This window comes from Tachyglossus aculeatus, chromosome 13, assembly GCF_015852505.1.
Source record: "Tachyglossus aculeatus isolate mTacAcu1 chromosome 13, mTacAcu1.pri, whole genome shotgun sequence".
NCBI classification, from domain to species: domain Eukaryota; kingdom Metazoa; phylum Chordata; class Mammalia; order Monotremata; family Tachyglossidae; genus Tachyglossus; species Tachyglossus aculeatus.
Genome location: NC_052078.1, coordinates 16,377,314 through 16,397,947, shown reverse-complemented (window position 1 = coordinate 16,397,947; position 20,634 = coordinate 16,377,314). Strand labels below are relative to the sequence as shown.

At 46.3% G+C, this 20,634-nt stretch overlaps 1 protein-coding gene across 8 annotated transcripts in view; it reads left to right on the top strand.

Moving 5' to 3' along the window:
• Positions 1 to 6,195: 6,195 nt before the first annotated feature.
• The window catches only part of ZEB1 (zinc finger E-box binding homeobox 1), a 165,782-nt gene continuing 151,343 nt past the window's right edge, over positions 6,196 to 20,634 (top strand). For 4 of the 8 annotated variants that reach the window (XM_038755530.1, XM_038755529.1, XM_038755528.1 and 1 more), the window contains exon 1: positions 6,196 to 6,282. In XM_038755530.1, the coding sequence (XP_038611458.1) occupies positions 6,225 to 6,282 (58 nt within the window). In that variant the 5' untranslated portion in view covers positions 6,196 to 6,224. Of the gene's footprint in view, positions 6,283 to 10,747; positions 11,083 to 20,634 lie in introns of those variants that run through there. The other 4 variants (XM_038755536.1, XM_038755533.1, XM_038755534.1 and 1 more) reach the window with 3 other exon arrangements.

Below are 20,634 nucleotides of genomic sequence, written 5' to 3'. Positions count from 1 at the left end.
AGGCCGAGTTCCAGCTCGCCCAGGCCGGGGGTCGCCCCCGCCCTCCTGCCCACCCGGGAGGGGCTGCTGAGGGGGATTCATTCATTCATTCAATTCATTCAATAGTATTTATTGAGCGCTTACTCTGGGCAGAGCACTGTACTAAGCGCTTGGGAAGTCCAAGTTGGCAACCTATAGAGACGGTTCCTACCCCACAACGGGCTCACAGTCTAGAAGCGGGTTCCCCACAGCACCTGTATATATGTTTGTACATATTTATTACTCTATTTATTTATTTATTTAACTTGTACGTATCTATTCTATTTATTTTATTTTGTTAATCTGTTTGGTCTTGTTCTCTGTCTCCCCCTTCTAGACTGTGAGCCCACTGTTGGGTAGGGACTGTCTCTCTATGTTGCCAACTTGGACTTCCCAAGCGCTTGGTACAGCGCTCTGCACACAGTAAGTGCTCAATAAATACGATTGATGGATTGATTGATTAGAAGGGGGAGACAGACAACACAACAAAACATGGAGACAGTTGTCAAAATCACCAGAACAAACAGAATGAAAGCTCTATGCACACCATTAACAAAATAAATAGTAAATATGGACAAGTAAAATAGAGTAATAAATCTGGACAAATATATATATATATATATACAAGTGCTGTGGGGAGGGGAAGGAGGTAGGGTGGGGGGGATGGGGAGGAGGAGAGGAAAAAGGGGGTTCAGTGTGGAAAGGCCTCCTGGAGTAGGTGAGCCCTCAGTAGGGCTTTGAAGGGAGGAAGAGGGATGTGTCACTCAAGGTGGGGGGGCCTGTCCGGGGGTGCTGTTGGGGACCCCACCACCCCCGCACGTCTTCCTCTCCCCTCCCGCTTGCCGTGTGTGTGTGTGTGTGTGTGTGTGTGTGTGTGTGTGTGTGATGTTTTGTTTTGTTGTCTGTCTCCCCCTTCTAGACTGTGAGCCCGCTGTTGGGTAGGGACCGTCTCTAGATGTTGCCAACTTGGACTTCCCAAGCGCTTAGGACAGTGCTCTGCACACACTAAGCGCTCAATAAATACGATTGTTTGATTGATTGTCTGCCTCCCCCTTCTAGACTGTGAGCCCGCTGTTGGGTGGGGACCGTCTCTAGATGTTGCCAACTTGGACTTCCCAAGCGCTTAGGACAGTGCTCTGCACACAGTAATTGCTCAATAAATACGATTGATTGATTGATTGATTGTCTGTCTCCCCCTTCCAGACTGTGAGCCCGCTGTTGGGTAGGGACCGTCTCTAGATGTTGCCAACTTGGACTTCCCAAGCGCTTAGGACAGTGCTCTGCACACAGTAAGCGCTCAATAAATACGATTGTTTGATTGATTGTCTGCCTCCCCCTTCTAGACCGTGAACCCGCTGTTGGGTAGGGACCGTCTCTAAGATGTTGCCAACTTGGACTTCCCAAGCGCTTAATACAGTGCTCTGCACACAGTAAGCGCTCAATAAATATGAATGTTGGGGGGATGGAGGTGCCAGCCTTGCCCTAAATCAATAGGGGGGGGGGGGGGGGGGGCTGCAGTGGCGACCAGGGGCGAGTTCACCTTCCCCGGGGGCACGGTTGCGGCCCGCCGGGGGTCTGGCTCCTCTCGGGGAGGAAATCTTTTCCATTCATTTATTCATTCATTCATTCATTCAATTGTATTTATTGAGCGCTTACCGTGTGCAGAGCACTGTACTAATTGCTTGGGAAGTCCAAGTTGACAACATCTAGAGACGGTCTCTACCCAACAGTGGGCTCACAGTCTAGAAGGGGGAGACAGAGAACAAAACCAAACATATTAACAAAAATAAAATAATAGAATAAATATGCACAAATAAAATAGAGTAATAAATATGCACAGACATATATACATATATACAGTTGCTGTGGGGAGGGGAAGGAGGTAAGGCGGGGGGGGGGAGGGGGGGAGGGGGGGAGACCCCCGGCCCACGTCATCCCCCTGGCCTGGAATGCCCTCCCTTTGCCCATCTGCCAAGCTAGCTCTTATTTTTTTTTAATGGCATTTATTAAGCGCTTACTATGTGCAAAGCACTGTTCTAAGTGCTGGGGAGGTTACAAGGTGATCAAGTTGTCCCACGGGGGGCTCACAGTCTTAATCCCCATTTTACAGATGAGGTAACTGAGGCCCAGAGGAGTTAAGTGACTTGCCCAAAGTCACACAGCTGATAATTGGCGGAGCCGGAATTTGAACCCATGACCTCTGACTCCAAAGCCCGGCCTCTTTCCACTGAGCCACGCTGCTTCCCTCCCTTCGGGGCCCTACTGAGAGCTCACCTCCTCCAGGAGGCCTTCCCAGACCTCAGTCCCTCTCCTTCCTCTCCCCCTCGTCCTCCTCTCCATCCCCTCATCTTACCTCCTTCCCTTCCCCACAGCACCTGTATATATGTATATATATATTTGTACATATTTATTACTCTATTTTACTTGTACATATCTATTCTATTTATTTTATTTTGTTAATATGTTTGGTTTTGTTCTCTGTCTCCCCCTTCTAGACTGTGAGCCCACTGTTGGGTAGGGACTGTCTCTATATGTTGCCAACTTGGACTTCCCAAGCGCTTAGTACAGTGCTCTGCACACAGTAACTGCTCAATAAATACAATTGATTGATTGACAGTAAGCGCTCAATAAATACGATTGATTGATTAATTGATTGTCTGTCTCCCCCTTCTAGACTGTGAGCCCGCTGTTGGGTCGGGACCGTCTCTATATGTTGCCAACGTGTACTTCCCAAGCGCTTAGTCCAGTGCTCTGCACACAGTAAGCGCTCAATAAATACGATTGATTGATTAGTACAGTGCTCTGCACACAGTAAGTGCTCAATTAATACGATTGATTGATTGATTGAGGGGAGGGGGAGAGGAAGGAGGGGGCTCAGTCTGGGAATGAATGAATATACACCAGACATAATACACTGGAGTCATCTAGTAAAGCATACTTGTAACTCCCTTGCTTAGCCTTTGATTAGTACAGTGCTCTGCACACAGTAAGCACTCAATAAATACGATTGATTGATTTATTGATTGATTGAGAGGCAGGGGAGAGGAAGGAGGAGGCTCAGTCTGGGAATGAATGAATATACACCAGACTTTAAACTTGAGTCATCTAATACTCAATGCATCATTCATTCATTCAATTGTATTTATTGAGCGCTTACTGTGTGCAGAGCACTGTACTAAGCGCTTGGGAAGTACAAGTTGGCAACATCTAGAGACAGTCCCTACCCAACAGTGGGCTCACAGTCTAAAAGCATACTTGTAACTCCCTTGCTTAGCCTTTCGCCCCGGTTGAATTTCACCCTGTGTTTAATCAATCAATCAATCAATCGTATTTATTGAGCGCTTACTGTGTGCAGAGCACTGTACTAAGCGCTTGGGAAGTACAAGTTGGCAACATCTAGAGACAGTCCCTACCCAACAGTGGGCTCACAGTCTAAAAGCATACTTGTAACTCCCTTGCTTAGCCTTTCGCCCCGGTTGAATTTCACCCTGTGTTTAATCAATCAATCAATCAATCGTATTTACTGAGCGCTTACTGTGTGCAGAGCACTGTACTAAGCGCTTGGGAAGTCCAAGTTGGCAACATCTAGAGACAGTCCCTACCCAACAGTGGGCTCAATCAATCAATCAATCAATCAATCGTATTTATTGAGCGCTTACTATGTGCAGAGCACTGTACTAAGCGCTTGGGAAGTACAAATTGGCAACACATAGAGACAGTCCCTACCCAACAGTGGGCTCACAGTCTAAAAGGGGGAGACAGAGAACAGAACCAAACATACCAACAAAATTAAATAAATAGGATAGAAATGTACAAGATAAATAAATAAATAGAGTATTAAATATGTACAACCATATATACATATATACAGGTGCTGTGGGGAAGGGAAGGAGGTAAGATGGGGGGATGGAGAGGGGGACGAGGGGGAGAGGAAGGAAGGGGCTCAGTCTGGGAAGGCCTCCTGGAGGAGGTGAGCTCTCAGCAGGGCCTTGAAGGGAAGCAGGGCCTTGAAGGGAGCAGGGCCTTGAAGGGAAGTCTAAAAGGATTAAAAGCACACTTGTAAACTCCCTTGCTGAGCCTTTCGCCCCGGTTGAATTTCACCCTGTGTTTAATCAATCAATCAATCAATCGTATTTATTGAGCGCTTACTGTGTGCAGAGCACTGGACTAAGCGCTTGGGAAGTCCAAGTTGGCAACATATAGAGACAGTCCCTACCCAACAGTGGGCTCAGTCTAAAAAGATTAAAAGCCTACTTGTAACTCCCTTGCTTAGCTTTTCGCTCCAGTTGAATTTCACCCTGTGTTTAATCAATCAATCAACCAATCGTATTTATACTGATAATAACGGCACTTATTAAGCGCTTACTATGTGCAAAGCACTGTTCTAAGCGCTGGGGGGATACAAGGTGATCAGGTTGCGCCGTGGGGGGGGCTCACAGTCAATCCCCATTTTACAGATGAGGTAACTGAGGCACAGAGAAGTTAAGTGACTTCTGACAATTGGCGGAGCCAGGATTTGAACCCATGACCACTGACTCCAAAGCCTGTGCTCTTTCCATTGAGTGCAGAGCACTGGACTAAGCGCTTGGGAAGTCCAAGTTGGCGACATATAGAGACAGTCCCTACCCAACAGTGGGCTCACAGTCTAAAAATATTAAAAGCCCACTTGTAACTCCCTTGCTGAGCCTTTCGCCCCGGTTGAATTTCACCCTGTGTCTAATCAATCAATCAACCAATCGTATATACGTATATATGTTTGTACATATTTTTTTACTCTATTTATTTATTTATTTAATTTATTTGTACATATCTATTCTATTTATTTTGTTAGTATGTTTGGTCTCTGTTTCCCCCTTTTAGACTGTGAGCCCACTGTTGGGTAGGGACTGTCTCTATATGTTGCCAATTTCTACTTCCCAAGCGCTTAGTAATAATAATAATAATAATAATGATAATGGCATTTGTTAAGCGCTTACTATGTGCAGAGCACTGTTCTAAGCGCTGGGGGAGATACAAGGTGATCAAGTTGTCCCACGTGGGGCTCACAGTCTTAATCCCCATTTTACAGATGAGATAACTGAGGCTCAGAGAAGTTAAATGACTTGCCCAAGGTCACACAGCAGACATGTGGCGGAGCCGGGATTCGAACCCACGACCTCTGACTCCAAAGCCCGGGCTCTTTCCACTGAGCCACGCTGCTTCTCTAGTAATAAATACGATTGATGATGAGGAGGAGGATTTATTGAGTGCAGAGCACTGGACTAAGCGCTTGGGAAGCCCAAGTCGGCAACATCTAGAGACGGTCCCGACCCATCATCATCATCAATCGTATTTATTGAGCGCTTACTATGTGCAGAGCGCTGTACTAATCAATCAATCAATCAATCGTATTTATTGAGCGCTTACTATGTGCAGAGCACTGTACTAAGCGCTTGGGAAGTACAAATTGGCATCACATAGAGACAGTCCCTACCCAACAGTGGGCTCACAGTCTAAAAGGGGGAGACAGAGAACAGAACCAAACATACCAACAAAATAAAATAAGTAGGATAGAAATGTACAAGCAAAATAAATAAATAAATAAATAAATAGAGTCATAAATATGCACAACCATATATACATATATACAGGTGCTGTGGGGAAGGGAAGGAGGTAAGACGGGGGGATGGAGAGGGGGACGAGGGGGAGAGGAAAGAAGGGGCTAAGCGCTTGGGAAGTACAAATTGGCAACATCTAGAGACAGTCATCATCATCATCATCATCAATCGTATTTATTGAGCGCTAACTATGTGCAGAGCACTGTACTAAGCGCTTGGGAAGTACAAATTGGCAACATCTAGAGACAGTCCCTACCCAACAGTGGGCTCACAGTCTAAAAGGGGGCGATGGTCCCAACCGGGCCCCGAATCTCCATCATCTCCGTCGCCCAGGTCCCCGTTGCCCCCCGCAACGCGACCCCCCCCCCCCTTTCCGCGCGATTCAAACGCTCGCCCGGCCCGGCCGCAAACCGCCCCCTCCCTAGCAACAAGGTTCCGGCCGTAAGGCGCGCGGCTCTAGGTGTAGGGAAGGTGACGTCGTAAAGCCCTCAGTGTCGTAAACCAGGTGGGGTGGGGGGGGCGGGTGGACGGACGGCGGGGTGGGTGGGGGGGGGGGAGGGAGGGAGGGGGAGGAGGTGACTCGAGCATTTAGACCCAAGCGAGAGGATCATGGCGGATGGCCCCAGGTGTAAGCGCAGAAAGCAGGCGAACCCAAGGCGCAATAACGGTGAGTGGCGGAGGGGCCCGGGCAGCAGGAGCGGGGAAAGTGCCCGGGGAAAGTAGAAAGTAGTGATCCATGCCCCCCTCTTCCTCCTCCTTCTTCTCCTCCTCCTCCTCCTGCGAACCGTTATGTCTCTTACCTGCTGCCTGTCCGCCTAGCGGCTCTTCCCTCCCTGGACCGTTAACCGGCGCCGCATCGGGCGACCGTTGGGCCGAGGGTCCCTCCCTCCTTCCCTCTCGGTGGGAGCCGGGCTGTTGCTTCTTTTCGCACTTTTCCCCCCCTCCATTCCCCCGTTCGGAGCAGCCCGACGAACTAACTTGTTGGCCGGGAATAATAGGTTGCCAACTTGGACTTCCCAAGCGCTTAGTCCGGTAAGCGCTCGATAAATAAGACTGATTGATTGAGAGGTGGCTCGGCCCCCAACACGCACGAACGCACACACAGTCAATCAATCAATCGTATTTATTGAGCGCTTACTGCATGTAGAGTACTGGACTACGCGCTGGTTACTATGTGCAAAGCACTGGACTAAGCGCTGGGGAGGTGGCGAGGTGAGAAGTGGCTCGTCCCCCAACACACAAACGCGCACACAATCAATCAATCGTATTTATTGAGCTTTAACTGCGTGCAGAGCACTGGACTAAGCGCTGGAGAGGTAGCAAGGTGAGAAGTGGCTCGTCCCCCGACACACAAACACACACAGTCAATCAATCGTATTTATTGAGCGCTTACTGCATGTAGAGTACTGGACTAAGCGCTGGTTGCTATGTGCAAAGCACTGGACTAAGCGCTGGGGAGGTAGCAAGGTGAGAAGTGGCTCGTCCCCCAACACACACACACACAGTCAATCAATCGTATTTATTGAGCGCTTACTGCATGTAGAGTACTGGACTAAGCGCTGGTTGCTATGTGCAAAGCACTGGACTAAGCGCTGGGGAGGTAGCAAGGTGAGAAGTGGCTCGTCCCCCAAACACACACACAATCAATCAATCGTATTTATTGAGCACTTACTGCGTGCAGAGCACTGGACTAAGCGCTGGTTACTATGCGCAAAGCACTGTACTAAGCGCCGGGGAGGTAACAAGGTGATCAGGCTGTCCCACAGTCTCAATTCCCATTTTACGGATGCGGGAACTGAGGCCCAGAGAAGTGAAGTGACTGGCCCAAAGTCACACAGCTGACAAGTGGCGGAGCCGGGATTTGAACTCGTGACCTCTGACTCCAAAGCCCGGGCTCTTTCCACTGAGCCACGTTGCTTCGCAAACACAAACACACAAACCCAGCCTCGGGCCCGGGGGGAAGAGGGGTGACGTGGGGTGGTTTGTGAGGAGGTGGGGTTGGATGGAGGGGGGCCGGGCGGGGCATGGGATGGGGCCCGGCCATCTCTTTCCCGTTAGTTTTCTCCTCTCTCTCTCTCTCTCTCTCTCTCTCTTTCAGTGTGTGTGTGTGTGTGTGTGTGTGTGTGTGTGTGTTTGTTGGGGCGGGCCCTGGGCGCAGGGAACAGAAAGTGAGCCCGTTGTTGGGTAGGGACCGTCTCTATTTGTTGCCGACTTGTACTTCCCAAGCGCCCAGCACACAGTAATAATCAATCAAGCAATCAATCAATCGTATTTATTGAGCGCTTACTGTGTGCAGAGCACTGGACTAAGCGCTTGGAAAGTCCAAGTTGGCAACATAGAGAGACAGTCCCTACCCAACAGTGGGCTCACAGACTAAAAGGGGGAGACAATAATAATAATAATAATAATTGGCATTTGTTAAGCGCTTACTATGTGCAAAGCACGAGGCCCAGAGAAGTGAAGTTCATTCAGTCGTATTTATTGAGCGCTTACTGTGTGCAGAGCACTGGACTAAGCGCTTGGGAAGTCCAAGTTGGCAACATAGAGAGACAGTCCCTACCCAACAGTGGGCTCACAGTCTAAAAGGGGGAGACAATAATAATAATAATTGGCATTTGTTAAGCGCTTACTATGTGCAAAGCACTGCTCTAAGCGCTGGGGAGGATACAGGGTGATCAGGTTGTCCCACGTGGGGCTCACCGTCGTAATCCCCATTTTCCAGATGAGGTAACCGAGGCCCAGAGAAGTGAAGTTCATTCAGTCGTATTTATTGAGCGCTTACTGTGTGCTGAGCACTGGACTAAGCGCTTGGGAAGTCCAAGTTGGCAACATAGAGAGACAGTCCCTACCCAACAGTGGGCTCACAGTCTAAAAGGGGGAGACAATAATAATAATAATTGGCATTTGTTAAGCGCTTACTATGTGCAAAGCACTGCTCTAAGCGCTGGGGAGGATACAGGGTGATCAGGTTGTCCCACGTGGGGCTCACCGTCGTAATCCCCATTTTCCAGATGAGGTAACCGAGGCCCAGAGAAGTGAAGTTCATTCAGTCGTATTTAGTGAGCGCTTACTGTGTGCTGAGCACTGGACTAAGCGCTTGGGAAGTCCAAGTTGGCAACATAGAGAGACAGTCCCTACCCAACAGTGGGCTCACAGTCTAAAAGGGGGAGACAATAATAATAATTGGCATTTGTTAAGCGCTTACTATGTGCAAAGCACTGCTCTAAGCGCTGGGGAGGATACAGGGTGATCAGGTTGTCCCACGTGGGGCTCCCAGTCTTAATCCCCATTTTCCAGATGAGGGAACCGAGGCCCAGAGAAGTGAAGTTCGTTCAGTCGTATTTAGTGAGCACTTACTGTGTGCAGAGCACTGTACTAAGCGCTTGGGAAGGACAAGTTGGCAACATATAGAGACGGTCCCTACACAACAGTGGGCTCACAGTCTAGAAGTGACTTGCCCAAGATCACACAGCAGACATGTGGCGGAGTCGGGATTCGAACCCATGACCTCTGACTCCAAAGCCCTGGCTCTTTCCACTGAGCCACAGTGCTTCTCTGTACGATTGAATGAATGAGTGAAAAAAGGGGGGGGGGGGGGGTATCCTGCGTGTAAGAAGTTGTTACCTTGGTGGCACACACACACACGAATACGGATTATATTCCGTAGATTACAGTGTCACTCCCGCGCGGGGTGTAGAGACACCCTGTTGTGGTGCTGTGTGAAGTTAGCCTTCAGGGGACATGGAGGGGGGCGGAGACGGGGGTGAAGTTATAATAATAATCAATCAATCAATCAATCGTATTTATTGAGCGCTTACTATGTGCAGAGCACTGTACTAAGCGCTTGGGAAGCACAAATTGGCAACATATAGAGACAGTCCCTACCCAACAGTGGGCTCACAGTCTAAAAGGCTGTGTGCATTACTGTAATAATAATAATAATAATAATAGCATTTATTAAGCGCTTACTATGTGCAAAGCACCGTTCTAAGCGCTGGGGAGTTTCCAAGGTGATCAGGGTGTCCCTACGGGGGGCTGACAGTCTTAATCCCCATTTTACAGATGAGGTTAACTGAGGCCTAGAGAATTCAAGTGACCGGCTAATCGGGCCAAGAAAAGGGCAGGGCCGGCCTTTTTCGGCGTCCTCCCGAGAGGAGGGCGGCTTTGGGGGCGAAGTTGTTACCTGGTGGAGCAGGAGAGAGGGATTGGTGGCTCGCCCAATCAATCAATCAATCGTATTTATTGAGCGCTTACTGTGTGCAGAGCACTGTACTAAGCGCTTGGGAAGTCCAAGTTGGCAACAGAGAGAGACAGTCCCTACCCAACGGTCTAGAAGGCTTGGTGGTGGTGGGAGGGGGCGGCCAACAGACGGACAGGCACTGTTGCTGCTGCAGTCTATCGATTTATGCTGATTTGCCTAGGGAATACACACAATCCCCCCTCCTCCTCCTCCCCCCCAACACAACTTGGTGTAAGATCGCAAAGCAACCCAAACGTGGCTTTTCCAATATTGAAAGACGGTGTAAGTTGATTTTTTTTAAAAAAATTTCTGCCTCTTCCTTTCCCTGAAACTACTGCTCTTTGCCAGGGAGTCTCTCTCGATTTTTTTTAATGATGTCTCGGTAATTTATTAGGGCGGGGGGCGGGGGAGGCTGATTTATTTTTTGCGGGGGGGGGAGGGTGCAAATGGTGAAGTCCCCCCCCATGCCCATCTGCTCCCCCGGTTCCCTCCTCCCCTCCAGGCCCTGCCCTGGTACCTGTTTGTATAATAATGGTTGGTAATGGTAATAACGGTCTGCCGGGGGCTGCTGCTGCAGTCTATATAAGGAATTACATTTACATTTCAGACTTAGGGGCTTTTTTTTTCCCTCTCTCTGGTACGTGTTGCTATTTTTAAAACGAGTCTCGAAGACACACAGAGGGGAGGGGAGGCGCCTCTAACAAAGTCGACATCTCTCCCAGAAAAGAAGGAAATAGGTGTTTTCGAAACAACTCTCTCGTCTCCCCGTTTCCCTCCCCCCTTCGGCTCTCTCTCTTTTATGGGATGCGAAACGGGAGGTTTTAGAGCATTTCCCGGCGATTTTAGGTTGTGTGTGTGTGTGTGTGTGTGTGTGTGTGTGTGTGATTTCCTGCCTAGCAGCAGATACGGAGGGTTGTGTGTGTGTGTGTCTTTTGGGGAGGGGGGCAGCTGGGCCCCAAGATGTTTCCTTCCAACCGCAAAAGGGGGGTCCAACCCTCCTTCCCCTCCCCACCCCCCAATTCACCATTTAGGGGCCCAAATAAAGGTGTGAGTTTGCAAGAAGCCGGGAAGTTGGGATGCAAAGTTGCCCTTAGTGTGTCATTGTGTAGCGAAGGCCGGTCCTAAGCGGAGGGGAGCGGGCCGTTGCGATCTTTAATTTCCTCTTTTTAGCGTCAATAGCGGGTTGTGTAGCCAGCTGCCGCCTCCGCCGATGTGGCTTTATGAAAGGTAAGTTCGGAAAGCGCTGTTCGCTTTTTTTTTTCTTACCTTATTTAAAATGTGGATCATCAGAGAAAGGGGCTTTTCTTGCTGCTGACGACATGTGTGTGTGTGTGACATGTGAGTCTGAACCACCCAGTGCCTGGGCAGCCGCTGTAAACATGTTTACCTGAACAGGAAAGAAAATGGATTTCTCGCTTAAAGATCCAGTGATAGGAATATCACGCTCTTAAGGCATGTCAACAGATGACTTCAGGAAAATACAGGGTTCCCGAAACGCGTCGTGAAATCGACAGGAGAAAGGGGTTCTCGGTCGCTGCAGCAAATGGCAACTTGGGCAGGTAGAAGAAAAAAAAAATGGTGTTTAGTTTTCTCCTGCATGCATGTCAGCCCCCTCCTGTCTGCTGCCTTCGTTCCCCAGGGAGGGATTTATTTACCACGCTTGCTGTCGGTGTTGTTCCTTTGTGCTTAATATTAGAAAAGCAGATTTGAGGTGGTTTGGCCCCAAACGTTTGCTCTGCAGTATGCATCACTCAGAGAAAACAAAAGGTGCAGAAGAGAGGTACCTGCCATTTTCATCACTTTTGAACCGTCTCATCGCACCTTTTTTGTTCTCAAATGCATTTCATCCATTAATTATTAGCCGGAGGTTGTCTAGGATTTGGTCGGGTGTGCACATTCAAAATGAACTTGGGCTTCCTTTGTGCTGTGAAACCTCAGGGAAAGGGGAGATCGATAGATGTTTCACAGCAACGCGATCGTGTTGAAGTTCCCCATGATTTGGAAGAGCATCGCGGGGGAAGATGTTAACCCGCAAACATTTGAAGCCAAATCGGGCACGTGATGTTTACAACGGGGCGGATTCATAAATATACCTAGAGTTTTGCCGATTGGAAAATGACATTTTGGTTCTCATTATTCTCGCGGTGCCCTTAGGCATTCGGGGAGACGTGTTAATTCCCTTTCTGGAGCATCCTTCTGCAGGCTGGGGGAGATTAAAGGAGAGGCATCAAGTAATGTAACTTGACAGTCTGTGAACCAATTTAGCAGTATTAGACTATAGCACCGAACCATATGCGGTAAACTTAATGGCAGTGCTGAGTCATCTATAATGGAACCGCATCTGACCTATGCCATACCTGATTTTGCTTGAGTATTTCTATATTGTTCCTTCTGTAGCTAATTCCTCCCTCTTCCTCTCCCCCTTCCACTCCCCCCCAGTCTCTTGTTTAGGAGTCTACTCTATCAACTTATGGTTGCTATTCTGGCACATTCAGCTCTAGATGGAAAAGCAGGCACATAACATCTCTGGATCCCATTTCTTTGCTGCTTTTGGAATCCACCAGTAGAGGAGGCTAACAAAAGACGTGATGGTACCTCAGTTATTGGAGTATCTTCCCATTTTACCTCCTTCCCTTCCCCACAGCACCTGTGTGTGTGTGTGTGTGTATATATATATATATATATATATATATATATATAATCTGTACATATTTATTACTCTATATTTTACTTGTACATATCTGTTCTATTTTATTTTGTGAGTATGTTTGGTTTTGTTCTCTGTCTCCCACTTATAGACTGTGAGCCCACTGTTGGGTAGGGACTGTCTCTATATGTTGCCAACTTGTACTTCCCAAGCGCTTAGTACAGTGCTCTGCACACAGTAAGTGCTCAATAAATACAATTGATTGATTCACCTGCAGCAAAACGCTCAGGCCCTTTGGGATTGTTTTTGGAGTAAATCGATCCAGCACTTTTCCTTGAAAACTGGTATAGAGGGAGCAAAGCGCAACCATCTGCTGGGCTCTCCTGGGGTTAGCAGAATGAAATGCCTGGAAGAGAGGTGGTAGTTTTTCAAATGTTAGGCTCTCTATCTTCAAAGCGAAGCTCCTTTTTCGTCGCCTCTCAGCTGTGGGCCAGTTCTCCGTGGATGTACCCTGTTGTTTTCCAGTCTGGGTTTTATTGTCGTAACTGGGAGACTTTTATTTTCATCACGGTCAAAGTTTTTATGCCAGTTTCTCCAGCCGAAATAGAAGAAAGGGTAAAAATGGGCTTGGGAGTCAGAGGTCATGGGTTCTAATCTTGGCTCCGCCACTTGTCAGCTGTGTGACTTTGGGCAAGTCACTCAATGGCTCTGTGCTTCAGTTACCTCATTTGTAAAAAAAGAAAAATAGGGATTAAGACTGCGAGCCCCACGTGGGACAATCTGATAACCTTATATCTCCCCCCAGTGCTTAGTAACAGTGCTTGGCACATAGTAAGTGCTTAACAAACACCATCATTATTATTATGGTGAGAAGAACATAGCTGATATAGACTACATCAGTCTTTTTCACTGTTCGCTATTAACAGCGAATTGTCAGGAATTAGATAATTTAGACTATGCCCCTCTTTACCTCCCTCTCCCCTCAGCCCATCCTTCCCATTGGATATCAGGTTTTTACTTTGACATTACATTAAATTGGAAGCTTTCGAATTGATTCGTGGAACCCATGCTAACAGGTGACGTAGTCAGCCCAGATACTACTTGAGTTCAAGGAATTTCTGCATCGTGGATAAACTAGAAGCACAACCTTCTTTGTATAGCTCGTGTCCGCACATTTTAAAATTAACTGGTTCTGTTTACTCTGCATCAGGGTTATTGTGTTATGTATAGGTGATCGTGAATAGGTGAAATTGATTTAGTTCAAGTACTGAAGTGTCTATTTTGTGAAATGGGCCTTATGAAAGCATTTCCTTCCCATTGGTGAAAGATACCCATCATGTAATTATTACCTTAAAGAGGGGCACATTACTAGGGTGTACAAGGACCTGAAATTCCTGAATGCCATCAGGGGCCCAGGTGAGCTCGCCCTAACAAAAGGATACCCAAACAGCTGCTGTAATGAGAGCTGAAATGAGGGAAAGTGAAAGCAAGGAGGGCAGAATAAATAATTTTAAGGATACAGTAAAACAAAAGAATCAGACAGTGTTACATCCCAGCTGAAAACTGGGGGGGGGGGTCAGTTGCCGAGGCTAGAACAGCATGACATACTACTATCAGGAAAGGAGTGGCTCTTTTCGAGTAAAAGCTTTGTGAAGAGTGAGGGACAAGGAGGAAAAGGGGAAAGAAAAAAAACAGTGCCAGATGCAGCCAGAATTAAACATAACTAGGAACAGCCTTTTTTGTGTGCCCAGTGCAGCTGGAACTGTGGGTCCTGCTTTGGCCTTTATCAGTCACAGTCATGGCTGAACTTCACGTTCAGTAGTGTCTTTTTCAAATGTGAAGGATGGCTATATAGATAAGTCCCTTGCTCTGTATCGTACCCCTCCTCACCCCCCACCATGGGGGTTCCCGAAACAGGAACCAACTTGGCCAACGACCCCCTGGAGGAGCCCACATCCTGAGGTAAGACCCTTGAGGCCTTCCAGGCTCCTGTTCCAAGGTGCCATGGCGTTTGGGAACACTGGTTCCTGTGCACTCTTGCAAACATTGCATGTAGAGAAGCTTCTCCATAGCTGGAGACACAATTCCTGCTGTTATGTGGCAAGGCCCTCCCCAACACCTTCTGATGATGATGATGAGCATCTTTAAGCGTTTACTATATTTCAAGCACCATTCTAAGCACTGAGGTAAATGCAAGTTAATCAGGTTGGACTCCCAGTCTTTGTCCCAAATAGGCCTCACAGTCCAAGTAGGAAAGAAAGCAGGTATTGAATCCCCATTTTACTGTTGAGGAAACTGAGGCGCAGACCAGTTAAGTGATTGCCCAAGGTCACACAGCAGGCAAGTAGCAGAACAGAGAATAGAATCTAGGTCCTCTGAAATTTAGGCCCATGCTTTTTCCACTTGGCCATGCTGCGCCTCAAGGGATGTCATTCATTATTTGCCACTTTCATTCCCATATTCTTATGTGTTTTACAGCAGGGAGGCAAAGGCCTTCTAAATAGGGAATAGGGTTTAAAAAAAAAATTTTTTTTTTAATTTGTTCATTGATGCTTTAGGATTATTTAACTTTTTTTCCCCCCTATGGGCAAATAACTACTTTCAAACATGTTACTAGATTCAGATGAAAGCACAGATGTAATTTTGTATGATGTTGTTAGGTACTTTTAACTTTATCTGATTTTTTTGAACTGTTAAAGGAAAACTTTTCAAGAGTTATGTACTCTTATAACAAGGCAAAATGAATATTTAGTTTAAAACCAAAATATTTGGTGGTGAATGCTGTCTCAGACAGTAGTTAGGAATGGAAATGGGTTCCTAACTTGAACTTTAAAAGCCACAGTAATGTGTTAAGGTATTATGTACCTTCTTTGGCATGGAATAGAAATAAAAAGAATTCTACAATAAAAGTGAAAATTGATACAAGTGGGTGGAGGGGTATTTCAAGGCAAACTTCAAACGTAGGAAAAAGTGTTCTGTGAGAGGAATGCTTTTAAAATAAAATTTAATATGTGAAAAAATGCCCAGTCGAGGCTTTGTACCCGGGTGCTGTGCAGGCCACCGGCTTAATGAGCAATAAACTGATCAGAAACTGCAGTAATTGTTCAAGTATGAGAGAAGTGCAGTGTTTCGAAATGTTTTAACATAATACCAACAATTTAAGCTTTATCCTCTAATGCTTGCATAAAGCACTGAGATTACTTCGAGAAGGGGACACTGGGACATGTACTTTTGATGGAGGCAGTTGCTGTCCACTTTGAAGGTTTTTTTATGGTATTAAGTGGTTACTATGAGCCAGGTACTATACTAAGTGCCGGGGTAGATACAAATTAATCATGTCACACACAGTCCATGTGTCCCACGTGGGGGTCACGGTCTTAATCCTCATTTTACAGATAAGGTAACTGAGGCACAGAGAAGTTAAGTGACTTGCCCAAGATCACACAACAGACAAGTGGTGGAGCCAGGAATAGAACCCAGGTCCTTTTGACTCCCAGTCCTGTGCTCCATCCCCTAGCCCACACTGCTTCTCCTGTTTAGGAAGGTCTACTTCCCCCTAAATGGCATTATCAAAACTCTTCTGCCCAGGGGTGGGATATGTGAATTTTCCCAGGAATGTGGGAATTTTTCCTACTATAATTTAGATCAGGTGCTTTTTGCAGCTTGGCCCAGGGGAAAGAGCAGGAGACTGGGAGTCAGAAGGACCCGGATTCTATTTCGGGCTCCACCACTTGTCTGCTGTGTGTCCTTGGGCAAGTCACTTAACTTCTCTGTGCCTCAGTTACCTTATCTGTAAAATGGGGATTAAGACTCTGAACTCCACGAGAGACAAGGGACTGTGCCCAACCAAATTCACTTGTACCTTCCCCAGGGCTGAGAACAGTGTTTGACACATAGTAAATGCTAAACAAATACCATTAAAAGAAAAAAGAGGAAACCAGGGCCTTATGTAAGTGTGAGAACCTGACATTTGCAGTGTTTAAGTCATTTAAGTAGTAACAGTATTTAAGCACCTGCACTATGTAAACATGTATTAAACACTGGGAAAGAAGTACTCAGATGAGAGATAGACACGGTCCTTGCCCTCCCAGAGGCTCACAGCCTGAGAGTAGAGTGAGGTGGGTCTGCCAACAGACATAAGAAAAAAGGAAACAAAAATATAAAAGACAAAGATGATTTTTAGTATCAAAATGCTCTCTTTGAAATATATATTCCCCTGGAGGATATTCATTTAGTCTGCTGCCTTTGGCCAAAGAAAAGATTTTGACACCTATCTCAATTTTTTTATACATATATTTAAAGAAGGGTGCAGGTTCCTTCTCTACAGTCCTACTCTAATAGAGAAACCTCCAGGCACAGACTGCAGCTTTTAGATGTCATCAAATGCCTAGTACTTTCTTCCCTTTTACTGGTATGGCTTTCTTGTTTCATCGACAATGGTATTTCTTGAGTGCTTACTTATGTGCAGAGAATTGTACTGAATGGTTGGAGGAATACAGTATTTCATACAATCTTATTGAGCGCTTACTCTGTGCAGAGCACTGCACTAAGCGCTTGGAAAGTGCAGTTAGTCAACGAATAGAGACAATCCCTACCCAACAATGGGCTCACAGTCTATATAGCAACACATGTGCTTGTTAAACAGCTATGTAAGTATCCAGGAACTGTGGAAAGCCCCCTGGGTCATTTTCCCTATCTTACAGCCTGTTAATCCGTTGTGGAGTCAGTGGTAGTCCATACTTTGCTAGTCTAAAACCGAATTTATCATCACCTCCCCCTCCACCCCCATGCACTCCTCCTCCTCCTCCTCCTCCTAACTTTCCCATCTGAGTTGATAACCCCACCAACTTCTCTATCCCAGAAGCCAGTAACCTCAGTGTCATCTCCCTGCCTTTCAGCTCTCACAATCAACTGCTTAATCCTGCCAATTCTTCCTCCACTTCATTTCCTGCATCTCCCTCTTCCTTCTCACCTATACAGCTACCACCCTGGCCCAAGCTTTTGTCACAGCCCAGTTAGACTACTTTATCAACTCCTTCGCTGATCTTCCTGCCTCCAACATTGCACCCCTTCTCCTCCCCTTCTCCAGTTTGTGATACATGCAGGTGGCCGGATCATCTCTGCAGTGTTGCTCGGCCCCCATCTCTCCTGTCCTCGAAAAATTGTCCAGTGATTTATCCATCTCCATTTTCATCAGGAAAAGCATCCTTCCGGGCAGCTTTAAGAATCTCTCCCCATCTTATACGACGAATGACTCCCTTCACCGTTACTTTCCCAGCTCGTACCCTTCATTCCTCCTAAACTCACCCAAATCTACCTTGCACTCAACTCTCCCACTTCCAGCCCCTCACTGGAAGTTCCCCCGGCCTGGAATTTTCTTCTTTTCCCCAATCCACCGGGCCACAGTTCTCCCCATCTTCGAAGACCTCCTTAAATCCTTCCCACCCCAGCTCCCCCAGGAAGCCTTCTCCAATTAATTCACCTTCTCCTAGTGGTGTCAACCCAACTGCCACCTTCAACACACATGTATTTAATGCCTATCCTCAACACCCAGGGCATCTGTCTATATGCTTTAATTATCCAGCTATTGAATCTTGACATATTTGTTCCTCTGCCATCCTTGGTCTTCCTCCTGTGTCTCCTATTTGTAAATAGCTTGTTTCCCCCTGTTTACTGGAGAGGTTTTTGAGACCAGAGAGCATGCATCTAGCTTCCACGGTACTCTCCCAACTGCTGTCGACTCAGTAGGTGTTCAAGAAATGCCACTGATTTGACTGATTAGTTTTTCCCCAACTCGAATATATTTTATAACATGGTATGTAAAGTACTTACCAGAAAATGAGTCTGGTAGGATTTGCAGCTTCTGAGGTTCTCTGGGTGGGGACCTGGCTTCCTAACTTCAGAACGCAGGTGTGGGAGGGAGGCTTTTCTCTGTGGTCCCACCCTGCCCTGCTATTCTTTCTCCTTCCTACCCCCTGCCACTTCACCTGCTTCTTCCCTCTCACTGCCTCATTCTAAGGTTCAGAAACCACATTGCTACTTGGACTTTTCTTTCTGCCCACAGATGACATTTTCAGGCTCGTCAGCCTTTTGATGTGCATCTGCCCAGAGCATTACCTGTTGGGTGCACAGGAAATGACTTGGAGGGAATTTTACACCATTCATGCAGAATGCAGTGTGTCATATTAGAGGGCATTTGGTAGAATTTTGGGGGCTAGATTTTCTCAATGTCCCCTAATGTTTTTTGTTAATCACCGAGTAGCCCCAGAACATTATAACTTCACATTCAGGGATTGTTGCTGCCCCTGAGCCTGGGGCTGCACCAGGAGAGCGTGAGCAAGTTTTACTATAAATCTGAAATTAGAGCCCTAAATCTACCTTTTGCACCCAGGCCCACGTCAAACTTGCTCTACAGCTGACAGAGCTGAAGCTCCACACTTTTACATTTATTTTCTTCTCTCTTTGCAAAAGAAGTAGTTATAAGAAATAGGATCTATGACTGTTACACGACTCTACACCAGGTTTATGCCGTTAGCCTCTCTTCTTCCTAAAGTTGTCACTGTCAGCATTGGAGGAGACTACAGGACGCTGCTTTGCTGATGACCGTGTCTTTCCCCCCGCCTTCTCCCCCTCCCACACTTACCCACATGCACACAGGGTATAGAACACCCCTTAGCCAACCTCCTACTCCTGATTTATCTCATTTAAATGTATTTTCCTTGCAAGTAATCTTCTTTTAAATTAATTATGGCCCCAGTGACTCAGCAAATTACAATAATAGGAACAGTAACAGAAATAAAAATAGAAAAAAGTATCAAGTCTTAAAGGTAGGAAATTACCGTGAGGGCCAAAGAAACCCATTCCTGCCTTTTTATTGTGGAAAAATATATTTCCGCAATTTCCCGTGGAATAGATTACCAGACTACCGACTTGAAGGCAGATGCGTTTCCCTTAATTTTTGACCCCTGATTGTTTTTGATTTAATTTTTTAATTTTTATTGATGAGTGGAGATGATCTATAGTTTTCCCTTTTCCCTATCTTATCATGCCTTCTTGGAGAAAGACAACATAAACATTAGGGAGAAATTAATGATCGTAAATGGTAAATAAAAATGTATTTTAAAATGCCAGACTCAACCAAGGTAAACCAAGGTTCTGCATGAAATGAGAGAAAGATCTTGGAGTGAGTACTTTCAAAATAGAGAAAAGAAAGATTTAGGTAAATGCCACAGAGCTAAGAGATGATGAAACTAGGTTGCATTGCAGGCACTGGTACAAGGGTTGGATGCCGCAGCGCTGGGGTACTTGCATGAAAGCTATTTTAACTAGCTCATAAATTTTAAAAAAAAATTCTCCTTGTGTTCGGCTTCCCAGCATTTACTAAACAGAAAGCTGGGTTGTGAGTTGAAGCTGTGTAAATGTGGAGTAACTCGGAGGGGCTCTGCACCTCTCTGGATTTTAAAGTCTGGGAGAAGCCACCCTGGGAAAATGGTTGAATTTAACCAAAATGCCTGTTAATCACCTCTTCTTTTCCTTTGTTACCAGGCTTGCTCCATACTGTACTTAACACTGTATATTCTTGACCCACAACTCATTTTTCTCTCCATGCTGATAATTTTTAGTTGAAAGTTACTATTTTTATTTAGTATGAAGAGGGACCTAATTTTACTCATTATATAAAAGTCATATATGAGGGTCTTGGTCAACCCTGCCCCCCAAGAAAACTCCCCAAAAGTATACCATAATCTATATTTTGACCTACTGTTTTGTAAATCTTTAAAAAATGCTTTCCTGGAACAATAATCTCTGATTTGTGCTATGTGTCAGGGCTGAACCATTGTAATACTCTGTCAACTACTTATTTTTCTTAATGTGAGAGAAACCTAGTAAGGTTATGCCCTCAAACTTTCGTTGCAATGATTCTATCTGTAGGGGCCAAACCATATTGTGTTTGAAGATAATTTGTGTTGGAAAATTCCACTTTTTATCTCAACTTGCCTGGCATAAACCTAGGGTTAGCAGGCCTGAACCTTAGCTAGGACTTGGGGCTTTGGAGCTACCTACCATTGGTGCCCCCCACCCCGCACTCTGACCCCAGGACTACAGTGAAGACATTTGGTCGGGGCAGACAG